The 21972-nt window shown below is 60.1% G+C and overlaps 1 protein-coding gene across 1 annotated transcript; it reads right to left on the bottom strand.

The window, feature by feature from the left end:
- POLD1 (DNA polymerase delta 1, catalytic subunit) lies at positions 188-21690 on the bottom strand. The gene is made up of 27 exons (XM_018062844.1): positions 21604-21690; positions 15065-15264; positions 14589-14702; positions 12543-12689; positions 12331-12456; positions 12068-12236; positions 11911-11992; positions 11697-11826; positions 11075-11241; positions 10693-10797; positions 8823-8963; positions 8633-8743; positions 7948-8139; positions 7762-7850; positions 7562-7678; positions 7267-7380; positions 6830-6977; positions 4424-4519; positions 4170-4307; positions 3057-3232; positions 2697-2849; positions 2452-2554; positions 1612-1744; positions 1410-1523; positions 1052-1104; positions 874-971; positions 188-372 (listed from the first exon to the last, which is right to left on the bottom strand). Exons 2-27 carry the CDS (start codon positions 15261-15263, stop codon positions 267-269), a joined length of 3321 nt encoding a protein of 1106 aa, XP_017918333.1. The 5' UTR covers position 15264; positions 21604-21690; the 3' UTR covers positions 188-266.

Below are 21972 nucleotides of genomic sequence, written 5' to 3'. Positions count from 1 at the left end.
TGGGGCCTGGGGGGCCGCTCAGGAGGGGTGGGGAGATCTGATCCAGCCCAGGGGTCTTGCAAGGAAGGGTGAAGAGGCCCATGGGAGCTCCTGGGGGTCGGGGCATCCCACTCAGTGAAGCGAGGCCACCTGGGCCAGGGCTCATGATGGTGGACCACGACCCCCCAGAGACCACAAGATACCACGGAACAAAAGGCCTGAGCTTTATTAATTCCCCGCCTGTCCCCCCCGCCCCCCCAAGGTGGGAAGTCCGCTGAGGTCAGAGGTCACCAGGCCTCGGGGCCGGGGGGCCCAAAGCGCCGCAGCAGCCGCTCCTGGTCCTCCAGGTCCTTCCGCACCTTCTTGCGCATGTAGAAGATGGGACAGTCCCGGCTGCGGGCCAGGCGGCGGTCAGCGCCCACGGTGGGGCAGGGGCTGTTCCCAGGACTTTGGCCCCTATGCGCTGCCCACCCGGCGCCCCCACCAGGAGCTGTTTGCTCAGCGGGCCCCGGGTGGGGGGGGGAAACCGGTAACAGCGGGTGCTCGCGCGGGCGCTGGGCGGCTGTATATCACCTGGCACCTGGCACCTGGCGTGGGAACCCGCCCCGCCCACCCATTCCCTGGGGAAAGCCCGGCCCGCCCTGGGGGAGGGGGCCGAGACCCTGTGTGTGCTTCTGTGTGATGGCGTGTGCGTGTGCGTGGCCATTTCTCGGGCAGATACTGGGTGCCCGGCCCTCCCCGCTCAGCAGCCCCCCAGCCCCACCCCAGGGAGGCCAGGATGGGTGTACCGGCCTGTTGTGCAGGCTGGGACACTGGGTCGGGGAGACCCTCACAGCCGGAGGGGGATGTGTGGGGGGGACCCGGGGGGCTGCCCTGGCACAGCCGGCCGCCCACCTGGTGCAGATGACGTCCTCGTGCAGGCTGCCCTGGCAGCGCTGGCACTGCGTCCACAGGCGTGAGAAGCGCTCCTCCAGGGCGCTCAGGTGGGACACCTGAGGGCAGCAGGGGCTGAGCGGGTGGCCTGGCCCCACCCGACCACCAGCTGCCCGGCCCGCCTCCCCTATCCCCTCACCTCCTTCTGGTACAGCTCCGACTCCCGGGGCTGGCAGAACTTGCACACGGCTCCTGGGATGAGGGGAGGGGGGGCCGGTCAGCACAGGGGAGCTGGGGCTGAGCCAGGGCCTGGGCCGCCCCATCCCCGCCCGCTGCCCATCCCGGCTTCTGAAAGTCCCCACAGATGAGAGAACAAGGGAGCGAGTGTGTGGAGAAAACTCCCTGGGGAACTCCCGGGGTAGGGGGCCTGGGACCCTCCTGGGGGCCCCTGCAGACGGGAGCCCCACCCAGGAGCCACACCGGCCCTCAGGGCTGGCGCCCGGGCCGTCGGGCGATGGCGGAGGCGGGAGGGCCGGGAGCCGGGGTCCCGCGCTCACCCTGGTGGCTGAGGACAGTGCGGCAGCCAACGCAGCAGCTCCGGCGTTTGGCGAAGGCCAGCAGGCCGCCCACCTTGCCCGTGAGCACCGTCTTGCAGCGAGTGTGGTCCCCACCTGCAGGTGAGGGCAGGCGGTGGACCGGGTGCCCGACCCTGACCCCCGTCCCCCCACCCGCCCGGGGTCCCCCACTCCACTCCCGTACGCAGCAGCACAGCCTCCGCACGGCCCTCGCCCAGGATGGGCTCGAAGATGCGCAGGAGCGGCTTGGCGAGCTGCTGCTCCAGGTAGTACTGCGTGTCAATCGGCAGGCTGTGCTCCAGTACGAACAGGGGGTCCTGCAGGCAGAGCAGGGCGCCGTCACACCAGGGGACGGAGTGGAGGGGCCTGGGAGGGGCTGAGGCACCGGGGTCCCTGGAGTCGCAGAGGTTGGGGGGGGTCCTTCAGTCATGAGTGTGGGTAATGCTGAGTGGCAGTTGCTAGCCCAGGCTAGGATGGGGTCAGAGGTCATGGAGGGGTCCCTGGTGACAGTCTCTGTGACCCACAGGTTGAAGCCCTCAGGTCGCCACTAAAGGGTCAGAGAGCACGGTGGGGGCAGGAGGCAGGAAGATGGAGCTGGAGGCTGGAAGCCCAGATCTAAGGTGATGGGGCAGGAACTGGGGACTAGAGGGGGTCGTGGGGTCAGGGGTCACTAGACATCCAGGTAGAATGCAGGAGGGTGTGAATCCCAGGGAAGGACAAGCTGGAGAGCAGGGACCAAGAAGCCAGAGCCACAGAAACAGACGGTGTGACAGGCACTCTCGCCGTGTGCAGGGAGGCTGCGCCTCCTCCAGGAGGGGTCCAAATAGCGGGGGGGAGGGGCCTTCCAGAGGGTGCGGAGAAGCCTGAAAGCAAAGCATCACGGAGCCAACTCCCAGGGGTGTGTTGGGGGCGGTTCTCAAGGTCCCTGCGGGCCCGCAGAGAGGAACACCCTCCCACCCTGCCTGGAAAGCAGAAGTGAGAGCACGGAGAGCTGGGCGGAGCGCGCAGCCCAGGTGGGCCTGACCTCGGACTTCATGTAGGCGGCCACGCCCTTGGCAGCGCTGATGATCACGTAGGGGACGCGGTCGCCCAGGCTGGGCGCGCTCCCGGGGTCCCGCTTCCTCATCCTGCGGGGAGACCAAGGCGGCGGGCAGGGTGAGGGCAGGTGGGCCAGGCGGGGGCGGGCCGGCGGGCTAGGAAGTGGCCGGCCCAGCTGGCGGGTGAGGGGCTATTTCTGGCTGCTCCCGCCCCCTCCCCGGCTGGGCGCACCTCTCGGCCAGCTCCACGTGGGCCTGCTTGCCCGCGTAGTCGGCGGCGGCGCGGGTCAGCTCCTTGGTAATGACCAGCTGCGAGATGTCAATGCGATTACACAGCAGGTCGGAGATGACGTCCTGTGCATGCGCCACGGCGCCCGCGGGGTCTCTGCAGAGGGGCGGCCGTCAGGGGACTCGGGGTGCGGGGTGCGCGCCAGGGGTGGGGAGGGGCCCTGCCAGGGGGCAGAAACGGGGCCGGAACCCACAGCTGCCCGACCCCACACTCTTTCCACAGCGCCGCCACCGAAGGGCTGGGCCTGACACCTGTGTCCCCAGGGGAGGAGGGGCTCGGGGCCGGGTGGAGGTCCCCACGCACCGGTCGATGAGCAGGCGGCGCAGCGAGGCGGTGACGAGGTTGGCCACCAGGGGGCAGTTGTCCCTGCGCACAGCCTCCAGGCCCTTGCAGTCCATGCGGTCGTGGGCGTCGGGCCGGGAGGAGAAGAGCAGGCCCGCGTACCGCTTCTTGCTGATGAGCAGGTAGGGGAAATAGACCTGGGGGAAAGCCGCCGCAGGCTGAGCCCCTGGGGCTGCGGGCGCCGCCGCCCCATCCTGAGGCTTCCCCAGAAACGAGACAGTCAGGGATGGTCCCGGGGATGTGTGATTGGGTCACGGGAAGATGGACCCCAAGACCCCAGCATCTCAGCTCGAGGGGCTGTGTGGAGGGGGTAGCTGGGGGGAACCTCAGCATTCCAGGGACCTTCCCCAAATCCGAAATGGACTGGAATAAACCTAGACCCTAAAACCCAAGATCCAGACACTGAGATGAAGTCTACTGCTGCTGCTGGTCTGGAGGGCCCCAAATGGAGGCCTGAAACAGACTGGAGGCAGACAGGGGAGACAGGCAGAACCCCCTCAAAAAGAGGAGACTAGCAGGGAGTGAGCCCTGAGGCAGGGACCTCCCCAGATGGACAGGCTCCAAATCTGAGAGCAAGTGTACCCCAAGGCCTGACCCCAGCTTTGAATGTATGACCTGGGGCTCCCAGACCCAAGCCTGTCGCACTCTGGGAGAACTGGAAAGCAGCGCCCCAAACCAGGAATCTCCTGGTCAGGGGGCCCCCAATGGACAGGGCTGCCTCTCCCAAGACCTAAAAACCAGAGATGCTCCAAGACTCACAGCATCTTTAGGAAACAAACACTGTCTTTAACAGCAAAGCCCAAGGCTGTGGAGGTTTCTAAAATCAAAGTTCTGAACTCAGGAGGACCCAGGCAGCAAACAAAATACCTCAAAAGTGGGGCTTATGAACTCAAAGAATGGGACACCCAGTTCAGGGTGCCCGGAAATGGAGACCTGAGGACCATAGGGTGCCCAGATGCTGACACAGCAGGAGAACCCCACACAAACGCAGACATCCCGAGACTCAGAGACCCTCCCCCAAAAGTGGCAAGACTCACATCTGTCCACTCCAAGCACTGGGGGCCTCCCGCTTACTTTCTCAAACTCTAGCCGGATGGGCGAGGGGAAGTGGCCGGACACCCAGTCTGCAGCCTCCCGTCCCAAAGCCATCGCCTCAGCCACGGAGGAGACGCCGAAGCGGCACATGACCGAGTCTGTGTCACCATACACCACCTGGGGAGGGGCGCGTGTGACCCGGAGGGGCGGGGAGATGCTGGGCGGCCCCTGCACTTCCCACGCCAGCCCCAGGCCCGTCTCAGGCAGCAGCGGGCAGGCAGGAGGCCCCTGACCTTGGCGCTGGTGCTGTAGCCGTTCTCCACCGTGTACTTGGTCTCCACGAGCTGCTTTGTCTTCTCAATCATCTGGCGCCCGAACCCAGTGACACTCTGTTGGGGAGAGAATCACGCAGAGTGAGGGCCCAGGGGCCGTTCGCAGGGGCCAGGTATGAGCATGGGTAAGCCGCTGTCTCTCTGGGTCTCAGCTTCCAAACATGCAAAATGGGCTACTGAGCTGTTCCTGCATGGAGGTCCGTAGAGGAGGGCCTGACAGCAGCAAACAGTGGCGGAAAGGCCAGTGCCAGAAGAGGCCATCAGCTCCGTGTGTCTCTCCACAGAGGTGCTGAGACATCCGGTGACATTCCTGGCCCCATTCCCCCATCCTTGGGCAATCAGAAATGTCCACCCCCCAAAGACAGGGGGCTGTACCAGGGCCAGGGGGAGACCATTCCTTTCCAAATAAGGAAACTGAATTTGGGGGAGGAGGAGGGACACACTAAGGAGAAACACACGTGACTTCTGTTTTTGTCTGGACCCAGCCAGAAAACCTTTGTATTTAACTGGAGCATTTAGGCCATTTATGTTTAGTGTAATTACTGATTATATCTGCGCTTAAATCTACCATCCAACTGTCTTCGATTTGTTCCACCATTCGATGTTCCTTTTTCTACCTGTTTTCTGAAATGACTCAGTACTCTTTTTTCTTCACCCCTCTGGCCTTCATAAGCTTAAGAGACAGACTAGGAAAAGATGCTAAGAAACAGACATAACTGAGACAGAGAGAAGGGGCTGAGAGAAAAGTGACAAGAGGCAGGGCCAGGAAGCGGCAGCAGTGATGAGGAAGTGCCAGGGGAAAGGCCCAGCCACACCCTCCTGCCTGGCCTCCCCTTGGGAGCTGCAACCCGATGCCCAAGCATCCACTGCTTTCCACCAAGGAGGTTGGGAGAGGCCCCGGGGACTAGGAAGGGCCAGAAAGAGCGGTAAGGGTGATCCACCACAGAGATTAACCTCGCCCAAATGGCTGGCTCCTGGGAGGGAACCTCGAAGCCCTTGGCATGTCCTGCCTGACAAACGTCTTTGTTCATCTGGGACCTTGGGTCACACCAAGTGATCTAATGTGATTTATGGTGGGGGCCTTAGGCCACACCGTATCACCTTGACCTCTGGAGGGACTGGAGACTGAGTAACTGAGGTCAGTCACATGGTGTACTCCGTGCACCTGACCCTCAATAAAAACCCAGGCCACCAAGGCTCGGGTGAACTTCCTTGATGGGCAGTACCACATGTGCGTCAATGCGGGGAGGAAGGAGAGCTGTCTGCAGGACTCCCCTGGGAAAGGAAAGTGGAAGCTTCCACCTGGTCTCCCCTGGACTCTGCCCCATGTGCCTTTCCCTTGGCTGCTTTTAACCCCTATCCTTTCACTGTAATAAATCATAACCATGAGTATAACAGCTTTTCTGAGTTCTGAATCCTTCTAGTGCATCACTGGATCTGAGGCTGGGCTTGGGGGCCCCTGAACTACACCTGATCCCAGCTCGGCAGAACCTCAGAGAGTCAGGCCCGCTGTGGTCTTGCCACGGGTCTGTTTTTCTGTCTGAGCAGTAAACAACCCCACAGGATGCTGCTGTGGGCACATCTGCCCACGTTTCCTCTCGGAGCAGAGCAGTGTCCGTGCCAGCCGAGTGTCCTCACCGGGGTCCTCACTCAGGCCCAGGACGGGGGACCTGCGCCTGTCCAGACGGTGACTGAGGACGTAAAGTCAAATGCCCGCGCCTGACTGCGCTGCTGGGTGACCCCCAGCCTCGGTGGTCTGGGTTTTTATTGGAGTCAGGTGCCTGGTGCACCATGTGACTGACCTTAGTTACTCAGCCTCCAGTCCCTCCAGAGGGCAAGGGGATACAGTGTGGCTCAAGGCCCCTGACAGAGACACGGGCCTGTTCTCCCATCAGGAGGGGGAAGGGAAGGTGCTCTCTACTCTGCCACCCCGATGGAGACCAGCGCAGGAGGTGGCAACTGCCAGGAACACGAGGCTGCCAAGTGACTGAGGGACAGGTGGAAAGAGCAAGCTAGACTGGGCCCCTCCCTCCATTCCTCGGCCTCTGCCGGCCCTGCCCTGCCCCACCCCGCCCCTCCTTCCCCAACTGCCCTCCTGTACACATTTACTCCTGTCGCCATCGGTGTCCCCGCAAGGCTGGACACTAGGACAGGAGCTCTCACCCGGTGTCACCGGCTGGACCCACGCAGCACAAGGCCCAGCCCACAGTGAACGGTCAGCAAGTGTTCTGCTGAACCAATCATGTGGGCATCCACTCTCCAAAAGGCCGGTGGGTTGGGGCTATCCCGGCCCTGACCTCCACCACACTGAGCCCTGATTCTCCCCAAGAGGGGGTGTCTGCCCTCCACCTGCCGCTGTGCACTCACCTGTGAGATTTCCAGGCATGGCAGCCTACCCACCTGGGCGCCAGTGAAGCCGTACACAGAGTTAGCACTCACTTTCAGCGCCAGCTGGCGCCCATCCAACACTTGCCGCCGTAAGGGGTCTGTCTCCTTGGCCAGCTCGGCCTTGGCCCTGGGAAGAGAAAGGAGGACGTGGGGACCAAAGGCCACTTGAGGGGCATCCCAGGCCTCAGGGGGAGACGAGAGGGCTGGGTCAGGGTGCCCTTCTGAAAAGGGGTGCCACGTGCAGGCCGCACGCTGTATGGGGTTGCCTGGCAGAGGGGCTGGCGGGAGCTGCCTGCAGTGGGTGACTGGTTCCAGCTGAGGCGCAGCTGCAGCGACATGCGCTGCTGAGGGACAGGGACTCCAGGCCACTTCAACAAGCTCAGAGCAGGGTGGGCGGGGGGAGCTCAAGGGCCCACCTCTTCCGAGCGCTGAGCAGGTTTTCCAGGATCTGGGGGAGCAGCCCCTTCCGCACCGATGTCTTCACAAACTCGTCCCCCGTGGGTGTCTTGATGAACTGATCCTCGGTCAGGCTGGATGAGAGATGGTGAGGGTGACGCCTGGCCATCCCCCACCATGGCTCCTCCTCTTCATCCCTCAGGACGCCCCTACCTCTTGCCAGTCCCCTCCCCTCCCCACTAGCTCTGGGTCTCTGGCCCCTCTGGCCGGTCCCTGGGCAGTCTCAGGGTACATGTGGTGAGTGAGGTGCTGTACCCTAGTTTCTGGGCGGCCCCAGGCCGCAGCAGCGTGGTGTAGCACAGGTTGTGGGCCATCATGATGGATGGGTACAGCGAGGAGAAGTCCAGGGTGGCGATGGGGACGTCATAGTACCTGGGGACGCAGGGGGAGAGTCAGGGCTGGGCACCCCCTTGCACCCATTACCCCTGGCCTGCTGCTCCCTCGGCGGTTCTCACCCTTTCAGCGGCTCGATGACCGTGGCCCCGGTATAATCCTCACCACCCTCCGTCTTCACCACGGGCATCAGCAGCCCCTGGCGCATGGCCTGGGAAGGGAGAAGGCGGGACCCAAGTGTGGGGGGTGAGCAGGGCCCCTGGGTGGGGAGTGCGGTGGCCCGGCCGCCCCAGGCTCTGCCTGCTGACCTGTCGCAGCAGCTGGGACACGACCTTGACCTGCTGGCCGCGGCTGAGCAGGTAGCCGAGGGGCACGCCGGTGACGCGAGCCATCTCCATGGCGTTCACCAGCACCATGAGCCGCTCCAGCAGCCGCAGGGGCAGGAAGGCGTCCTTGAGGCAGTACACGGCCAGGCGGCGGCGTGTCTGGTCGTTTCCGTTCTGGGAACAGGGACAGGGGTCAGGGGGGCGACAGGGTGGAAGGGAGCAGGGTGCGGTCTGAGAGGCTAGTGTGGACTAGGAAGGGCAGGGCAGTGGAACAGAGGTCACCATGCCAGAGGTCACAGGAATGGCTAAGGATACAGTTCCCATCTGCGGCGGGAGGTCAGAGGTCAAGGGCAGGAGGTGAAGGGAACGGTCAGGAGAACAGGCACAGGATGTCCAAGAGCGGGAAGGTAAGCAGGAGTTGAGGGGCGGGGTCTGAGGGGATGGGAGGCGGAGTCTGAGGGCTCAGGAGGCGCGGTCTGAGGGGACGGGAGGCGCGGTCTGAGGGGACGGGAGGCGGAGTCTGAGGGCTCAGGAGGCTCGGTTTGAGGGGACGGGAGGTGGGGCCTGAGGGCTTGGGAGGCGGGGTCTGAGGGCTTGGGAGGTGGGGTCTGAGGGGACGGGAGGCGGAGTCTGAGGGCTTGGGAGGCAGGGTCAGGGGCACCCGCACCTGCAGGTCTGTGATGATGCTGTGCTGCACGTCCTCCTTCTGCTCGCCCAGGAAGTGGAAGCTCACGGCATTGAGCGTGTAGGACCGGAGCTTGTACTCCCGCAGAAGCACCTGCGGCGGGCGGGGCAGGTTGGGCGGCGGCCCTGGGGAAGTGGCCCCGCGAGGGCAGCCCCTCCCGGCCCGGCCATACCTGCAGCATGTCCATCTGCACGCGGCCCACCATGCTGACCACCTTGCTGTCCCGCCGGCCGGTCTGCCTGGACTGGAAGGACGAGTCCCGGATGTTGGAGCGGAGGCCGATCACACGGCCCAGCAAGGGGAAGCTTGGCACCTGGGGGCACAGCACACAGGACGGGCGGAGGCTGGGAGGATCTGCAGGGCTGAGCCACAGGAGCAGTGACCACAACACCCACAATACCCGCTGCGGTGCTGCCCTCTGTCTGCTGAGAGCCCTGTGGACTAGGGCAGCTCTGGGACAGAAGGACCCTCAGGGACAGGCAGGCACGAACTGGAGGCTGGACAGAGAGTCAGGGGCCTGGGACCATGGGGGTGAAGGGGCAAGGATGGCGCCCAGGGGCTGGGGGGCTGCACCCAGATGGGGAGGTGCAGGAGGAACAGACTTGGGGACAATGCTGAGCTTGCAGGGGAAGCAGCGGGTGCACGGAGGGGGGGGCCTGGGGGTTGACCAGCTGCAGGCACAAGCAGGGGCCAGCATGGAGAGCTAGGCTACCAGAGACAGTGAACGGGGGGACCAGGCATGGAGGACAGGCCTGAGCTGGGGTGGGAGCAGTGGAACTGGGGGTGGAGGGCAAGGCAGGGGAGCGGAGGCTGGAGTATAAACACCATGCTGACGGGGGTGGGCTTCTCCCTGGAGCTGCTGGGGAGCCCTGAGTGTGGTTGTTTGCTCTTTCCATTATGAAACTGGCCAAATGTATAGAAAAGGAAGAAAACAAGAAATCAACCCTGAATATCCATTGGAAGGACTGATGCTTAAGATGAAATTCCAATAATTTGGCCACCTGATGTGAAGAGCCGACTCACTGGAAAACACCCTGATGCTGAGAAAGACTGAGGGCAGGAGGAGAAGGGGGGTGACAGAGGATGAGATGGTTGGATGGCATCACTGACTCAGCGGACACTGAGTTTTGCGCACACTCCGAGATGGGGAAGGACAGGGAAGCCTGGAGTGCTACAGTCCATGGGGTTGCAAAGAGTCAGACACGACTGAGCAACTGAACAGCACAATGCACCTGTTAAGAGCTGAAGCGTGTTTGCCTAAAAGATGTTGAAGTTGTAACTCCTGGACCTCCAAATGTGACCTCATTTGGAAACTGAGTCTTTGTTGGTGAGCAAGTTAAGATGAGGTCATTAGGGTGGCCCTGATCCAATGTGACTGTGGTCTTTAAAAAAAGGGGACACTGGCGCACAGAGGGGAGAGCTGGGGAGAGCGCCAGGTACACCCCGCAATGTCTGAGGTGACAGGAAGCTAGGAGAGAGGCCTCACAAGAAACCAACCCTCTGACACCCTGACTGGCCTTCCAGCCTCCAGACTGAGAGACCACATGTGACTGTGAGCTTCGGACCCCGCAGACCCACACGGCCCCATGCCCACACCAGGTTCAAGCATCAAGGTTTTGCCACCAACTTCCTTTTTTCCTTAGTTTTTGTTGACATATTTTAAAGCCTAGAGAACAAGGCACTGCACTCGTGCTTCGGTCTGCCCTTCCAAATACCCAAGCCTTTGCTCTTCTTTTTTTGGCCGCACCACCCAGCACGAGGGATCCTCGTCCCCTGACCACGTATTGAACCCACACCCACTGCCGGGGAAGCACAGACGCTTAACCACTGGACCTCCAGGCAGTCCCACATGAGCCTTTCCTTACTTAACTACGAATGCTTCCTCACCTCTGCGAAAGCCACAGGAACCTTCTGGGCTTTCAGCAGGCCAGGGACGGGGCCAGAGTCAGGGTTTCCAGGTGGCCTCTCGAGCCGCTGGGCATTGGCCCACAGCCTGAGCCCCTAGTGGGGTGTCAGGGCAGTTTCCCCCTGACCTGCCGTACCTTGAGGGTCTGGGCCCGGGAGATGAGGTAGGGAAGGTCAAAGTTCTGGATGTTGTAGCCGGTAATCACGTCGGGATCCATGATGCGGATGAAGGTCGACCAGGCCTGAAATGGGAGCACGCAGGGTCACCCAGGGTGACATTCTGGTCAACCCCCCGCCGTGGGTCCTCCCCAGTCCTGGGACATTCTGGAAGCCCCCAGGAGCAGCCCTAGAGCCCTCCCACCAGTGGAAGGAAGACTGGGCAGGAGCCTCTGAAAATAAGGAATCCAGAGCGGGAAACGGCTCAGGAAACAGCCTAGGGGGGCGTGTGTGTGTGTGGTGGGGAGGGGTGGGGGCAGGGGGAGCTGAGGAAAACGAGAAGGGGCATGGAACGAGAGCCACCTGGAGCAGGTCCTCCTCCCGCTCGTAGCTCTGCACCTTGGCGCCCAGGATGGGGGCGCAGGGCCGCAGGGTGAGCGCCAGGCGCAGGAAGGGCTCCGGCTCGCCCCAGCGCAGGCCTAGTGAGCAGATCTGGATCACGGGGTCCCGCTCGGGCTCCGGGAAGATGCCTGCATGGGGGGGAGGAGGGAGGCAGGGCACCGACTCCTGACGCTCCCTCGTGACTCACTGGGTGGGCGCACCTCTGCATCCCACCAGGCCTGACCGATAGCGTCCCCACCGCCCGCAGACCCTGCAGGATCCACCCAGGCTCCCACTCTGCCCGCTTCTCCCAGCCCTCACAGATTGGGCTGGTCCTGCCCCAGGGCCTCTGCACTGGCTGCTCTCCCCGCCCCCATACCCCGCCCGTCCCCCTTCACAAGGCCTGTCCCCTCACCCTGGAAGCCTCCCCTGGCCCGCGGCCCCGTCCCTCTCTGCCACCGCCCTCCTTTGCGTTGCATCTGCTTGTGCGTTTACTCCCTTCTCCCTGAGTGAGCTCAAGAAGCGCAGGGACTCCTGGGGTGAGACGGGCCCATCACTGATGTAGGGAAGGAGGGAGGGAGGACCCCAGGCCCCAGGGACAGACCTTTGCGGCCAGCACACTCGATGTCGAAGCTGAGCACGCGCAGAGGGGCGATTCGCTGCCACTCTCCTTCCGGCGGGTGGCTGATCACGTCTGACCAGAACACGTCGGCCTCCAGCTGACACAGCGTGGCCTACGGGGAAGAAGTGGGTAAGCGGTTACAGGGTCCTGGCTCTGTGTCCCCTCGGCCCAAACTCAGCTCCGGAGACCCCCATACCTTCCCCTCTGGCCTCAGGATGTATTTCCCAGCTGGGAGCTCCAGCCAGTTGCAGCCCACGATGTCCGTGTCCACCATGAACCTTCAAGGGGATGAGGGTCAGTGGGCAGAGGCAGGTGGAGGGGGCAAGGTGGGAGAAGTGAGACGGGGGACATACCGGATCTCAAAGTCAACGTTGGCCTCGTAGGGCGCAAAGCTGGGGGTGCCCAGGCCGGCCAGGCGGATCCCCTGCTCCAGGAGGCGGCGGGCGGGTGCCATGAGGCGGGGCAGTGCCAGGGTGATACGAAGAAACGGGGAGGGGCCGTGCCCATGGTACCCGAACATGCCTGCGGGCAGAGGGGGCTGGCATCGGCCCAAGGGAACCCTTGCCGGCCCAGGACCTCCACCCCCAACCTCTGGGACCCCTAGGGTGGCGCTCACTCTCCCGGGAGCACAGCTCCACTGCCAGCACGGCCGGCCCAGTGAGCTCCTTGCCCCCGCGCTGGTCCCGGCTAATGGCTGCACTCAGTTCCCGCTGCAGCTCACTCAGGTGCTCAGGTCCGAAACCTGGGGTATGAAAGGGCCGGTCAGACGTGCAGGGGATCCCCGGGTGGCTGCGGCGAGGAGGGGTCTTCGGGGTTGGGGTCACTCACCGGGGGGTGCTGGGGTGTAGAAGTAGGGTGCAAAGCCATGGATGTGGCAGCAGACGGAGACCCCCTCGTCGGTGACCCCGAAGGCGCGGAGGATGGGAACCGAGCCCTGGGATGGCGGGGGCGCCCCAGGCAGGGGCCGCGCTGGGCCTGGGGGAGGGGGGAACACAGGTAAGCGGGGGCTGCCACCTCAGACCCCCCAAAAGTGTTTCCCTTTCAAAAGTGGAATCAACTTTGCGTGGGCAGCGTCATGAGCTTTAACGCTGGGGTAGATTCGTGTAACCACCGCCAAAACTGGGGTACAAGACAGTCCCGTCACTCAAACAGCTCCCTCGAGCTGCCCCTTGGTGATCACACTCGCCTCCAGCCCGCCCCCCAGCACCATCGGTCTGTTCCTCATCGTCCTGATTTTGCCTTTTTGAGACCGTCCACAGAAGGGAGTCATTCAGTTCGCAGCCCTCCCGGCCCGGCTTCTTGTACCCGGGCTGGCGTCTTGGGCACCCGTCCACGTCAAGCTTGTCAGCAGTTTGTTCCCTTTATCACAGAGAAGCACTGCATGGTGTGTTATCCATTCACCTGCCACAGGGCGTGTGAGGTGCTCCCAGTTTTGGGTGGTCCAGAAAAGAGCTATCAACATCCATGGTTGTTGTCTGAATGGAGGTGTTTGCTTCTCTCGGGTAAATATCTTTCAGGCAGAATTGCCAGGCCCTATGGTAAGAATAGGTCTAAGTCTGATCTCTCAATAAAGCTCAGGGCAAAAACCAAAAACTTAATTACCACCGGAAAAACTGTAAAAGGCTAGGTTGAACCCTGTAAGATTCTTCCAGGCTGCTTCCCAGAGCGGTTGCATCAGCCACGGCCTCACTGAGCACGGGTTCCCGACACTCCGCATCCTCGCCCGCACTTGGTGGTGTCTGTGTATTGTACTTTAGCCTCTCTCACAGGTGTGTGTCTCACGGTGGCTGTCCTTTACATTCACCCGACAGCCGATGACACAGAGGATCACCTCACGTGCACATTTGGATCCTCTAGTGAATTGTCCAAGATTTCTGTCCACTTTTGAACTCTTTCTGAATCTTCTTTTGCAGCACCAGTCCTCTGTCAGGCATACAGACGGCAAACGCTTCCTCCCCACCTGTAGCGTGTCTTCACCTTCTCGCTCAGGGGAGCCTTCGAAACGCGAGGAGGAGCCTGGACGCGCATGTGTGCTGCGTGTTCAGCCGCCCAGCCGTGTCCGACTCCGCGACCCCGTGGACTGTAGCCCGCCAGGCTCCTCTGTCCATGGGATTTCCCAGGCACGAACACTGGAGTGGGTTGCCATCCCTTCTCCAGGGGATCTTCCGGACCTAGGGATCAAACCTGCATCTCGTGCATTGGCAGGTGGGTTCTTTACCACTAGTGAGTGCCCCTGGAGCTTGGACGGGGTCTCCCCATTGCCAAGGACAGGCCGGCTCACTCAGAGCGGAGCGCTAAGGTCCTCGCTGGCTCCTCACTGCCTCACTGGCCTCCTGGCTGCTCCTTAAACGTATCAGCCCTGCTCCCTCCTTGGGGTCCTCTGCCCAGAGTCCCGCTTTCCCTGACAACCCCACGACTCCTCATCACCTCCTCAGAGGGGCCTTCCCGAAGCTCCAAGAGGCGAGGTCCAGCACCCCCTCCCTACTTGACGCTCCTCTGCGACCCTCGCCACCGCCAGTGTTCCACTTCCTTCCTTGTTCTGCCTCTCCTTCTGGAACGTGAGCCTCGGGGAGCAGGGACCTGGTCTGCCTGGTGCAGGGCCTGCCTCAGTGCAGATGCTCGGTTGTTTCCGACTGACGGGATGAATGAATGGCAACTACACCACACGCCTCTCCCTTCGGCGAGGAGCCAGCCCCTTCAGGCCTCAGTCAGAAGACACCTCTTCCTCCAGGACGCCCCCCCTCCCCGCCCCCACTTGTCCCTCCCTCTCAGAGCCCTGGGTGGGGACCCTCTGTGTCCCTCTCTTCCCACAGAGCCAGAGCAGCTGACCCGGCCCCTCCTCCCATGCACCAGGCCTCTGATCCCCAAGCTTACCCACATAATGGTCGATCTCCAACTGCTGGAAGATGAGAGGCTCCGTCTGAGGGTCCAAGGGGGGCGGGGCGGGCCGAAGCCAGCGGGCATCTGCGGCCGTCAGGGAGAATTGCCCTGGATGGGGGGAGGGAAGCAGGATCCATGGAGTCGTGATCCTGCTTCGGAAACAAGTAACTGCCTTCCCGCCTCTGCTCCTGTCCCCTCAAGCAGCATCCCATTTGGGAAAGAAAGTCAGGTGGAGGCGGTGGTCTGGATCAGGCGGGACACTCCAGGGGGATCGAGGGGTCAAGGGTCAAGGTTAGAAGCAACAGGAAACAGGTGGCCTGCTGACAGCCAAAGTTCAGCCCCTTGCGGAGCTCGAAGCAGCCAGGGGCTGAGAGTTAAAGGTTACAGGTCAGCTCCAGGGTTCCGAGACGCAACAGGTGTGGGGTCCCCACGGGGCTGGGGCGCAGAGGGGCCCCTGCCCCGAGTCTCACCGTCCGCCCCCTCCAGGGCCGACTGCAGCGCCTCCTCCTCCTGCTCCTGCAGCCTGCGCTCTGCTTCCATCTCCTCCATCAGCGCCAGCTCCTCCTCGAACTGCGAGGGCCGGTACGCCTCATCCTCATCCCAGAGGCCCCCACGGGCCCGCTTTGGGGGCACCCCAGGCCCCGGGCCTGGTCGCCGCTTACCATCCATCCTGTGGGGCAAGCCGGGGTGAGGGGAGGGTTGCTGTCTTCTCCATGGCCTCCCATGAACCCACCATGACCGTGAGCCTTTGAAAAAATCTCCAGAGTAGGGAATTCCCTAGCGGTCCAGTGGTTAGGATGCCACACTTGCACGGCTAAGGGTGGGGGTTCAATCCCTGGTCGGAGAACTAAGACCCCACAAGCTGTCCCGTACAGCCAAAAAATTAAAAAAGAAAAAATAGACTATGCTCATCCATGATGCCAAAAGTCTGGCTAGTGGCTGCTGCTGGGGTGGGGGAGATTGACTGGGAAGGGGCATGAGGTTCTGCAGGGTGGTGGGAGTGCACTGTACGGCCAGCTGTACACTTGAGACCTGTGCGTTTCACCACGTGTAAATTGCACCTCAAGTGAAAGCATAAAAAGTGGGGAGGCTGCAATTCCACATCCAGGGGCTTATGCTACAGATATACTATCACCTAATGAAAAACTGCATTTACAAGGTTATTTCCGGCAGCATTGTTTGCAGTCCCAAAAGACTGGAAACCACCTAAATGTCCTCCCCTGGGGGACTGTTTAAATAAGTTACATGAATTCTGTCCCCTGGAATATTATGCAGCTATATAAAGGAATGAGGAAGCTCTCTATGAACTGACAGAGGACTCTCAAAGACCCATTGTTAGGTAGAGAAAGCAAAGTGCAGAATGGTGTACTTAAGAGAGCTTTTGTATTAAGAAAAAAAAAAAAATTCTAAGAAAACGAAAATGTTTACCCTGACTCTAATCAGTAGGAAATAATCAAACCAAAGTAAAGACTGGCCTGCGAGATGGAATCTTCAAAAAATGTCCAAGTCATGAAGGGGGAGGAAAAAAAGATCAGGAAACTGTTTTAGATTAAAGGAGAGACTATGTCATCATGACAACTAGACGACTCACTAGTGTGATCCCAGGTCAGATCTTGGATTTAAAAAGTGGAAATAGCTCTGAAGGCTATCGCTGAACTGCACAAACTGAATAACTGTCTGAGATAACAGTATCGTTTCATAGAGAATGGCCTGATTCTCATTATCCTGTAGTATCATGATGGCTACAACCCATACACACTTCAGCAAAAAACAAAAGTGTACGTGCATCAAGATAAAGCAAAGTGAGGCAGCACTTTCACAACTGACAAATCCAGGAAACGGTTCATGGGTGTTCCTTGTACTTGTCTTGGGATGTCTCTGCAGGCTTGGAATTTTTTAATTAAAAGTTGGAGGAAGGGATTGCAGGGGGCATGGGTTCAATCTCTGGTCAGAAACTATGATCCATAGTTGGGGCCATGAGTTGGGGCCGAAAAAAGAAAAAGCTGGAGAGAAACACATAAAAGAAAAATAACATTTACCCAAGCTGATGGGAAAATATATCTAAAGATGTTGCTTTTTCACGCATAATTGTGGCAGGATAGGTAATAAACTGGCAACACTGGCTTTCTGGGGGGCTGGGGTGGGGAGATAGTTTAACCAAGATCTCATTCACATACCATACGATTCATGTACATTTAAAGTGTACAGTTCAGTGGTTTTCAGTATATTCAGAACTTGGGCAACCTTGACCACAGTCCATCTTAGAACACTGTCATCACACAAAAAAGACCCTCTCCACTCAGTGCCTCTCCCGCCCTCCCCCAGAGCACCACGGATCTGCTTTGTCTAGATGGATCGGCCTATTCTGCGCATTTCCTGGAAATGGAATCCTGTGTATGGATTCTTTCCCTGAGAATGTTTTCAAGGTCCACCCCCGTTCTAGCACGGATCTGGGCTTCATTCCTTTTTACGCCTGAGTACTTCCTGCACCCTCCGCGTGTAACTGTGCAGATACGTGGTCTGATCTCAGAATAAGGAACGAGCCTAGAGGCCTTTGCTCCGGCCATGCGAGTAGCCAGAGGGATGCAGAGAGTTAGGACCTGGGGGAAATGCCCGGGTGAGGCAGAGGAAGCTGAGGGGTTGCCAGCAGCCCCACGGAGTGGCAGACCTGGCTTGTCAGGGGGAGGAAGGAGAGGGCCAACCGGCTGCCCTGGGTCACTGGGCTGTGGCCAGGGGGTATGATGGGTGGGCAGCTGTCACCAGAGCAAAACCTAGGGTCCTGGACGAGTCTCCTATCCCAGGTGCCGCCAGGCAAGCCAGCATGAGAAAGAAGGTTCCCTGGGTGTCCCCCTCGCAGGAGTGCAGGGCAGAGCTTGGCACCTTTCGGGTGCTTCAGCAGCAAATACTGAGCAGCAAGTGAATCCAGCATTAACCACAACGAGTGCCTGCTCTAGTCACACACCTGTTTCTCTCTGACACACTCCCTGGAGGTTGTCATCCCATCCCACCCAACCTCACCGCTTTTTTTTTTTGCTACACCACTAAGCATATGGATCTTAGTCCCCTGACCTGGGATCGAACCCACGACTCCCTGCATTGTAAGAGTGGAATCTTAACCACCAGGGGATGGCTTTAAATGCCATCTCTTGGCTTTTGTGTCTCCCACACAGACCTCAGCCGGGGCTCCAGGCTGACAGATCTGAGTGCCCACTGTGGCAACGTCCCTTCAGGCACTCCAGACTCCAAAGCCAGGCTCCTGATCTCCCCCTAAACCTGCTCCTTGCACCCCACAGTCTCCCCTGATTTGGTACAGCTCCCAGCAAGTCGACAACCTTGGAGTCACCCCAACTTCTCTCTTCCCTTCAGACCACACGCTCACTCCATCAGCAAATTTATTTATCAGCTCTGCCTTTCAATGGACAGGCCCTGCCCCAGCTCCCTAAGATGGTTGGCCTCTATTTTGTGCATTGCTGTTTGTCTGGCTCCCCCTGCTGGAAAACAAGCTCAGCTCGGCCTGGGATGCAGTCTCCTTCACTGAAGAATCACAGGTGTCAGTAACAGTGTCTGGCCCATAGAGGACACCCAAGGAATATCTGCTGAATCAATAGCCTTGTCCGCCTGTCATCTCCCTCCTTCCACCTGGCCCCTCCCTCCTTCCACCTGGCCCCCCTCAGTGTTTTCTCCACTCAGCAACCAAAGAGACTGTTTATGTCAGATCGTCCCACCCCTGCTCTGCTCAGAGCCTGTCCCTGGCTCTTGCCTCATGCACAGTTAAAACAAAAGTCCTCATTGTGGCCCACAAGGCCCTGCACAACTGCCCCCACCTACTCTTTCAGGGACACCACCTCTGCCCTCTCTCCCTTGCTCACTCCAGCCACTTGCCTCCTCTCTGTTCCTCAAACACTCCAGGCTTGCTCCTACCCCAGACCTTTTCACAAGCTGTTCTTGCTGCCCAACCAAATGCTCTTTTCCAGACATCCCCATGGCTCTCTCCTCCCCGCCTTCAGGTTTTTGTTCCAATTTCACCTTCTCAGTGAGGCCGGCTTCAAAATACAGCCCCTGGGGCCTCCCCGGCAGTCCAGTGGTTAGACTCTGCACTTCTACGGCAGGGGGCATGGGTTCGATTCCTGGCCAGGGAACTCCCACATGCCAAGGCGCGACCAGAAAAACAGATACAGAAAAATTTGAAAAGACAGCCCCGCTGCCCCTCCTGACACTCTCCAACTCCTTCCCTCGCTTTATTTTTCTTGCTGGCCTCTCGCTGTCTGCTGTGCTGTATCAGATCGTTAAGAGTTCTCCAAGTGTGGCGCCATGCACCTGCAGCTTCTGGTGGGAACTGGTGGGAATGGAAGCTGTCAGGCCCCAGACCTACTGAGTCAGGGCCTCTGGAGGTGGGCCCAGCCCCCCGCGTAGGATCCAGCCCTCCAGGGCCTCCGAAGCTGCTCAAGCCTGAGCACCACTGCCTATTTGTTTTGTTTACTGTCTGCAAGGAGAATGGAAATACTGCCAAAGCCGGGATTTCACCTTCTGTTTCCCGCTACATCTCATGTCCCCAGGAGAGAGGCTGAGGCCGAGTACACACCCAATAAATACGTGCTGCTGCTGCTAAGTCGCTTCAGTCGTGTCCGAATCTGTGCGACCCCATAGACGGCAGCCTATTAGGATCCTCCGTCCCTGGGATTCTCCAAGCAAGAATGCTGGAGTGGGTTGCCTTTGCCTTCTCCGAATACGTTCTGAATGCAGCACCAAGGAAGGAACTCAAAATTTTCACCAAAGCTTCTGAGGCAGGTGCTGCTATTAACTCTCCAACACAGTGACTGGCATGGAGGCCCAGAGACGTGAAGCCACCTTCAAGCCTGAGGTGACACAACGAGCTCAGAGGGGCAGAGCCCGGGCTCCAACCCAAGCAGACTGGCTCCAGGGCCCCACTGGTGATCAGTGCGCCAGACTGTCGGCCTCTGGGGGTGCCAGGAGCGATATGGGGGTGAACTGCCCTCTGCCCAGCAGGGGATACAGGACAGACTCATCTGCTTGCTCACCCTGTATCCTGGCTCACACACATCTGTCAAAGGATCGATTAAATAATGACAAATGGATCTATTCACTCCTGCCCCCCCTGAAAACTCCACACCTTTCAGGCTTTGGCCAGGCCCCCCTCTGGGCCTCGTGACTCCTGCTGCCGTCATCCTGGGCTGTGGATCACCTGGGCTTGTGTCTGGCTCCCTCACCAGACAGGGAACTCAGGGCAGGGCTGAGGCTGCTCTGGGTCCCCGGGATCATCCAGCATGGGGCCTGGTCTTGGGAGAAGTTTTCGGGATGAAATCTTCCTTTTTCTTGGCCACCTAACTCCTCTACACCCTCTGAAACTCAGTTCTGGTTCAGTTCCTCCTCACTGATCAGCGGCCCCCTAGGGGCTCCCACAGCATCTTGGGGGCATTTCCATTACTGCACAAGCTGTGACAACTTCCAACTGAGAGGTCCTCAAAACACAGGGGTCAGGGGCTGGCTCCAGTCTGGGTCCCCAGCATCACCTAGCAGAGAGCCTGCGATGCAGGCCACTTCAAGTTGTGTCGGTTTAGACCCTTCTCTGGTGTCACCAACGCCATGAGTCCACCTTGAACCCTCATTTTCTTCTGTTAGCTCCCAAAGACTAGTGCCGCCTCTTTTTAGTTCAGAGAGCTCTGGCTTGAGATTCCTGTCCTTCTTCCAACCAAACTGAATTATCACTAGCTCCCCAGTGCCCAGCAAAGGCCCTGAGTAGGGCAGGAACGGCCTGGGTGGGGAAGTGCAGGAAGGAGGGGGAGAAAAGGCAACAAGAGGTTCCTGGAGTGGGTGTGGCCATGAACCTGACACACTGACATCACCCTGCCCACTTGCACCACCTAAGCTCTGCCCTCAGGGTGGCACCCCCAAACCTGCCCCCCCTCAGCTCCCCATCTCCAGCCTACTGCTCGAACCACAAGCCCCGTGATCCTGGGCTCCCCCCTTCCCTACACTCACGTTGTGCGCGTTCAGACTCCAGAAACCACCTCCGCCTGATGGATTCTCCCACTTGCACTGCAGGCTGAGCCGCCTAGCATTCCCCCTTGCCTCCTAACTGGCCTCTCCTCCTTCCACTCTCACTCCTGCTACAACCCCATCTTCAATCTGCAGTCAGAGATTTTTTAAAGCTCAGGGGAGGATCAAGATGCTGTGATGCTCAAAACCTCCCCAGCTCCCTACTGAACTTACAGTAAACGTTAAAGGGAACACTGAGATGTACAAAGCCCTATAGGATCTGGTTCCCTACCATGTCTCCAGCCTCACTCTTCCCTACAAGTTACAAGGAAGCCAAGCCCCTTCCTACTTCAAGGTCTTTTTACTGGATGGCCAGCCCACCCACCCCACGTCCAGAACATTTTTTCCGGGGCTCGCTTCTCTCTCAAATGTCACTTCCCCAGAGGGACTACTCCTGTTCACTCTAGAAATAAAAAAGCAGGCTACTCTTGTTTCACTTTCCTTGGGGTAACGAATCACAAGCTGACAACATTGGTTTGTCGTCATTACTTACTACTTGTCTACTCTCGGTCTGCCCCTGGGAAAGAGGCTTTCTCTGACTTATTCGGGTTGTAGCCTCGAACCCTAGGGCAGTGCTGGGCACAGTGTACTCAGTATCTAGAGAATAAAAGATGACACCATGCCCTCACGTGCACCATCGAGAACCCAATGCCTCCGGGACCCGTTGCTCCCAAGACTCCCCAGTGTGCGTCCCCCTCGTCCTCGGCGCCCAGCGCCAGCGCCCCCCGCAGGCCGAGGGGACGCCCCCACCCTGTCATCTGCCCCCGCGTACGCGCCCACGGCCACTGGCCTCTGCCCCTCCTGTGCGCGCCCCCTAACCAAGGGGATCCCTCCCGCCGCCATGCCCCACGCGAGCTCTCACAACCCTCTCTCAGGCCCACGGACTCGGCTCCCCAAGCCTCCTTCCCGGCCAGGCAAAGTCCCCTGCAAATCTCCTTCTCCCGTAACTCACCCGCTTCAAACAGTGTTTCCCGCCACAGCCCACGCCGCCGTGACCCCTGACTCCGGCGCGCGCAGGCCCAGACGTGCGGCGCGCAGAGCCGGGCCACGCCCCTCCCACCCAAATATGGGAGGCCACGCCCTCTTCCCCTTCTCTGGGGGCACAGGCCACGCCCCCTCCTTCCAACTTGGATGGTGGTCTAGTCCCCTTGCTGATGTATCCTCGCCAAGCCACGCCCCCTCTGACGTATGTGGCTCGAAGCTACGCCCCCTTCCTCACCGGCGGGTTGAGACCCAGTGTTCTCTGCGCACGCGCAGCGGCTCTGGGCGCCGGCCCTCCCTTCGACCCTGCCAGCTGTAAGGTGCTGGGCGCGGACCCTCC

This window comes from Capra hircus, chromosome 18 (assembly GCF_001704415.2).
Source record: "Capra hircus breed San Clemente chromosome 18, ASM170441v1, whole genome shotgun sequence".
NCBI classification, from domain to species: domain Eukaryota; kingdom Metazoa; phylum Chordata; class Mammalia; order Artiodactyla; family Bovidae; genus Capra; species Capra hircus.
This window is presented reverse-complemented; position numbering and strand designations above follow the sequence as displayed.

Excerpts from the sequence above, each read along its gene's own strand:
- POLD1 (XM_018062844.1), bottom strand. The coding sequence starts at position 15,263 with ATGGATGGTAAGCGGCGACCAGGCCCGGGGCCTGGGGTGCCCCCAAAG. Across the intron at positions 4,308-4,423 it reads GCTACAGCACCAGCGCCAAG|GTGGTGTATGGTGACACAGA; the intron begins GTCAGGGGCCTC and ends GCCCCTCCCCAG. Across the intron at positions 1,524-1,611 it reads TGCGGAGGCTGTGCTGCTGC|GTGGGGACCACACTCGCTGC; the intron begins GTACGGGAGTGG and ends CCTCACCTGCAG.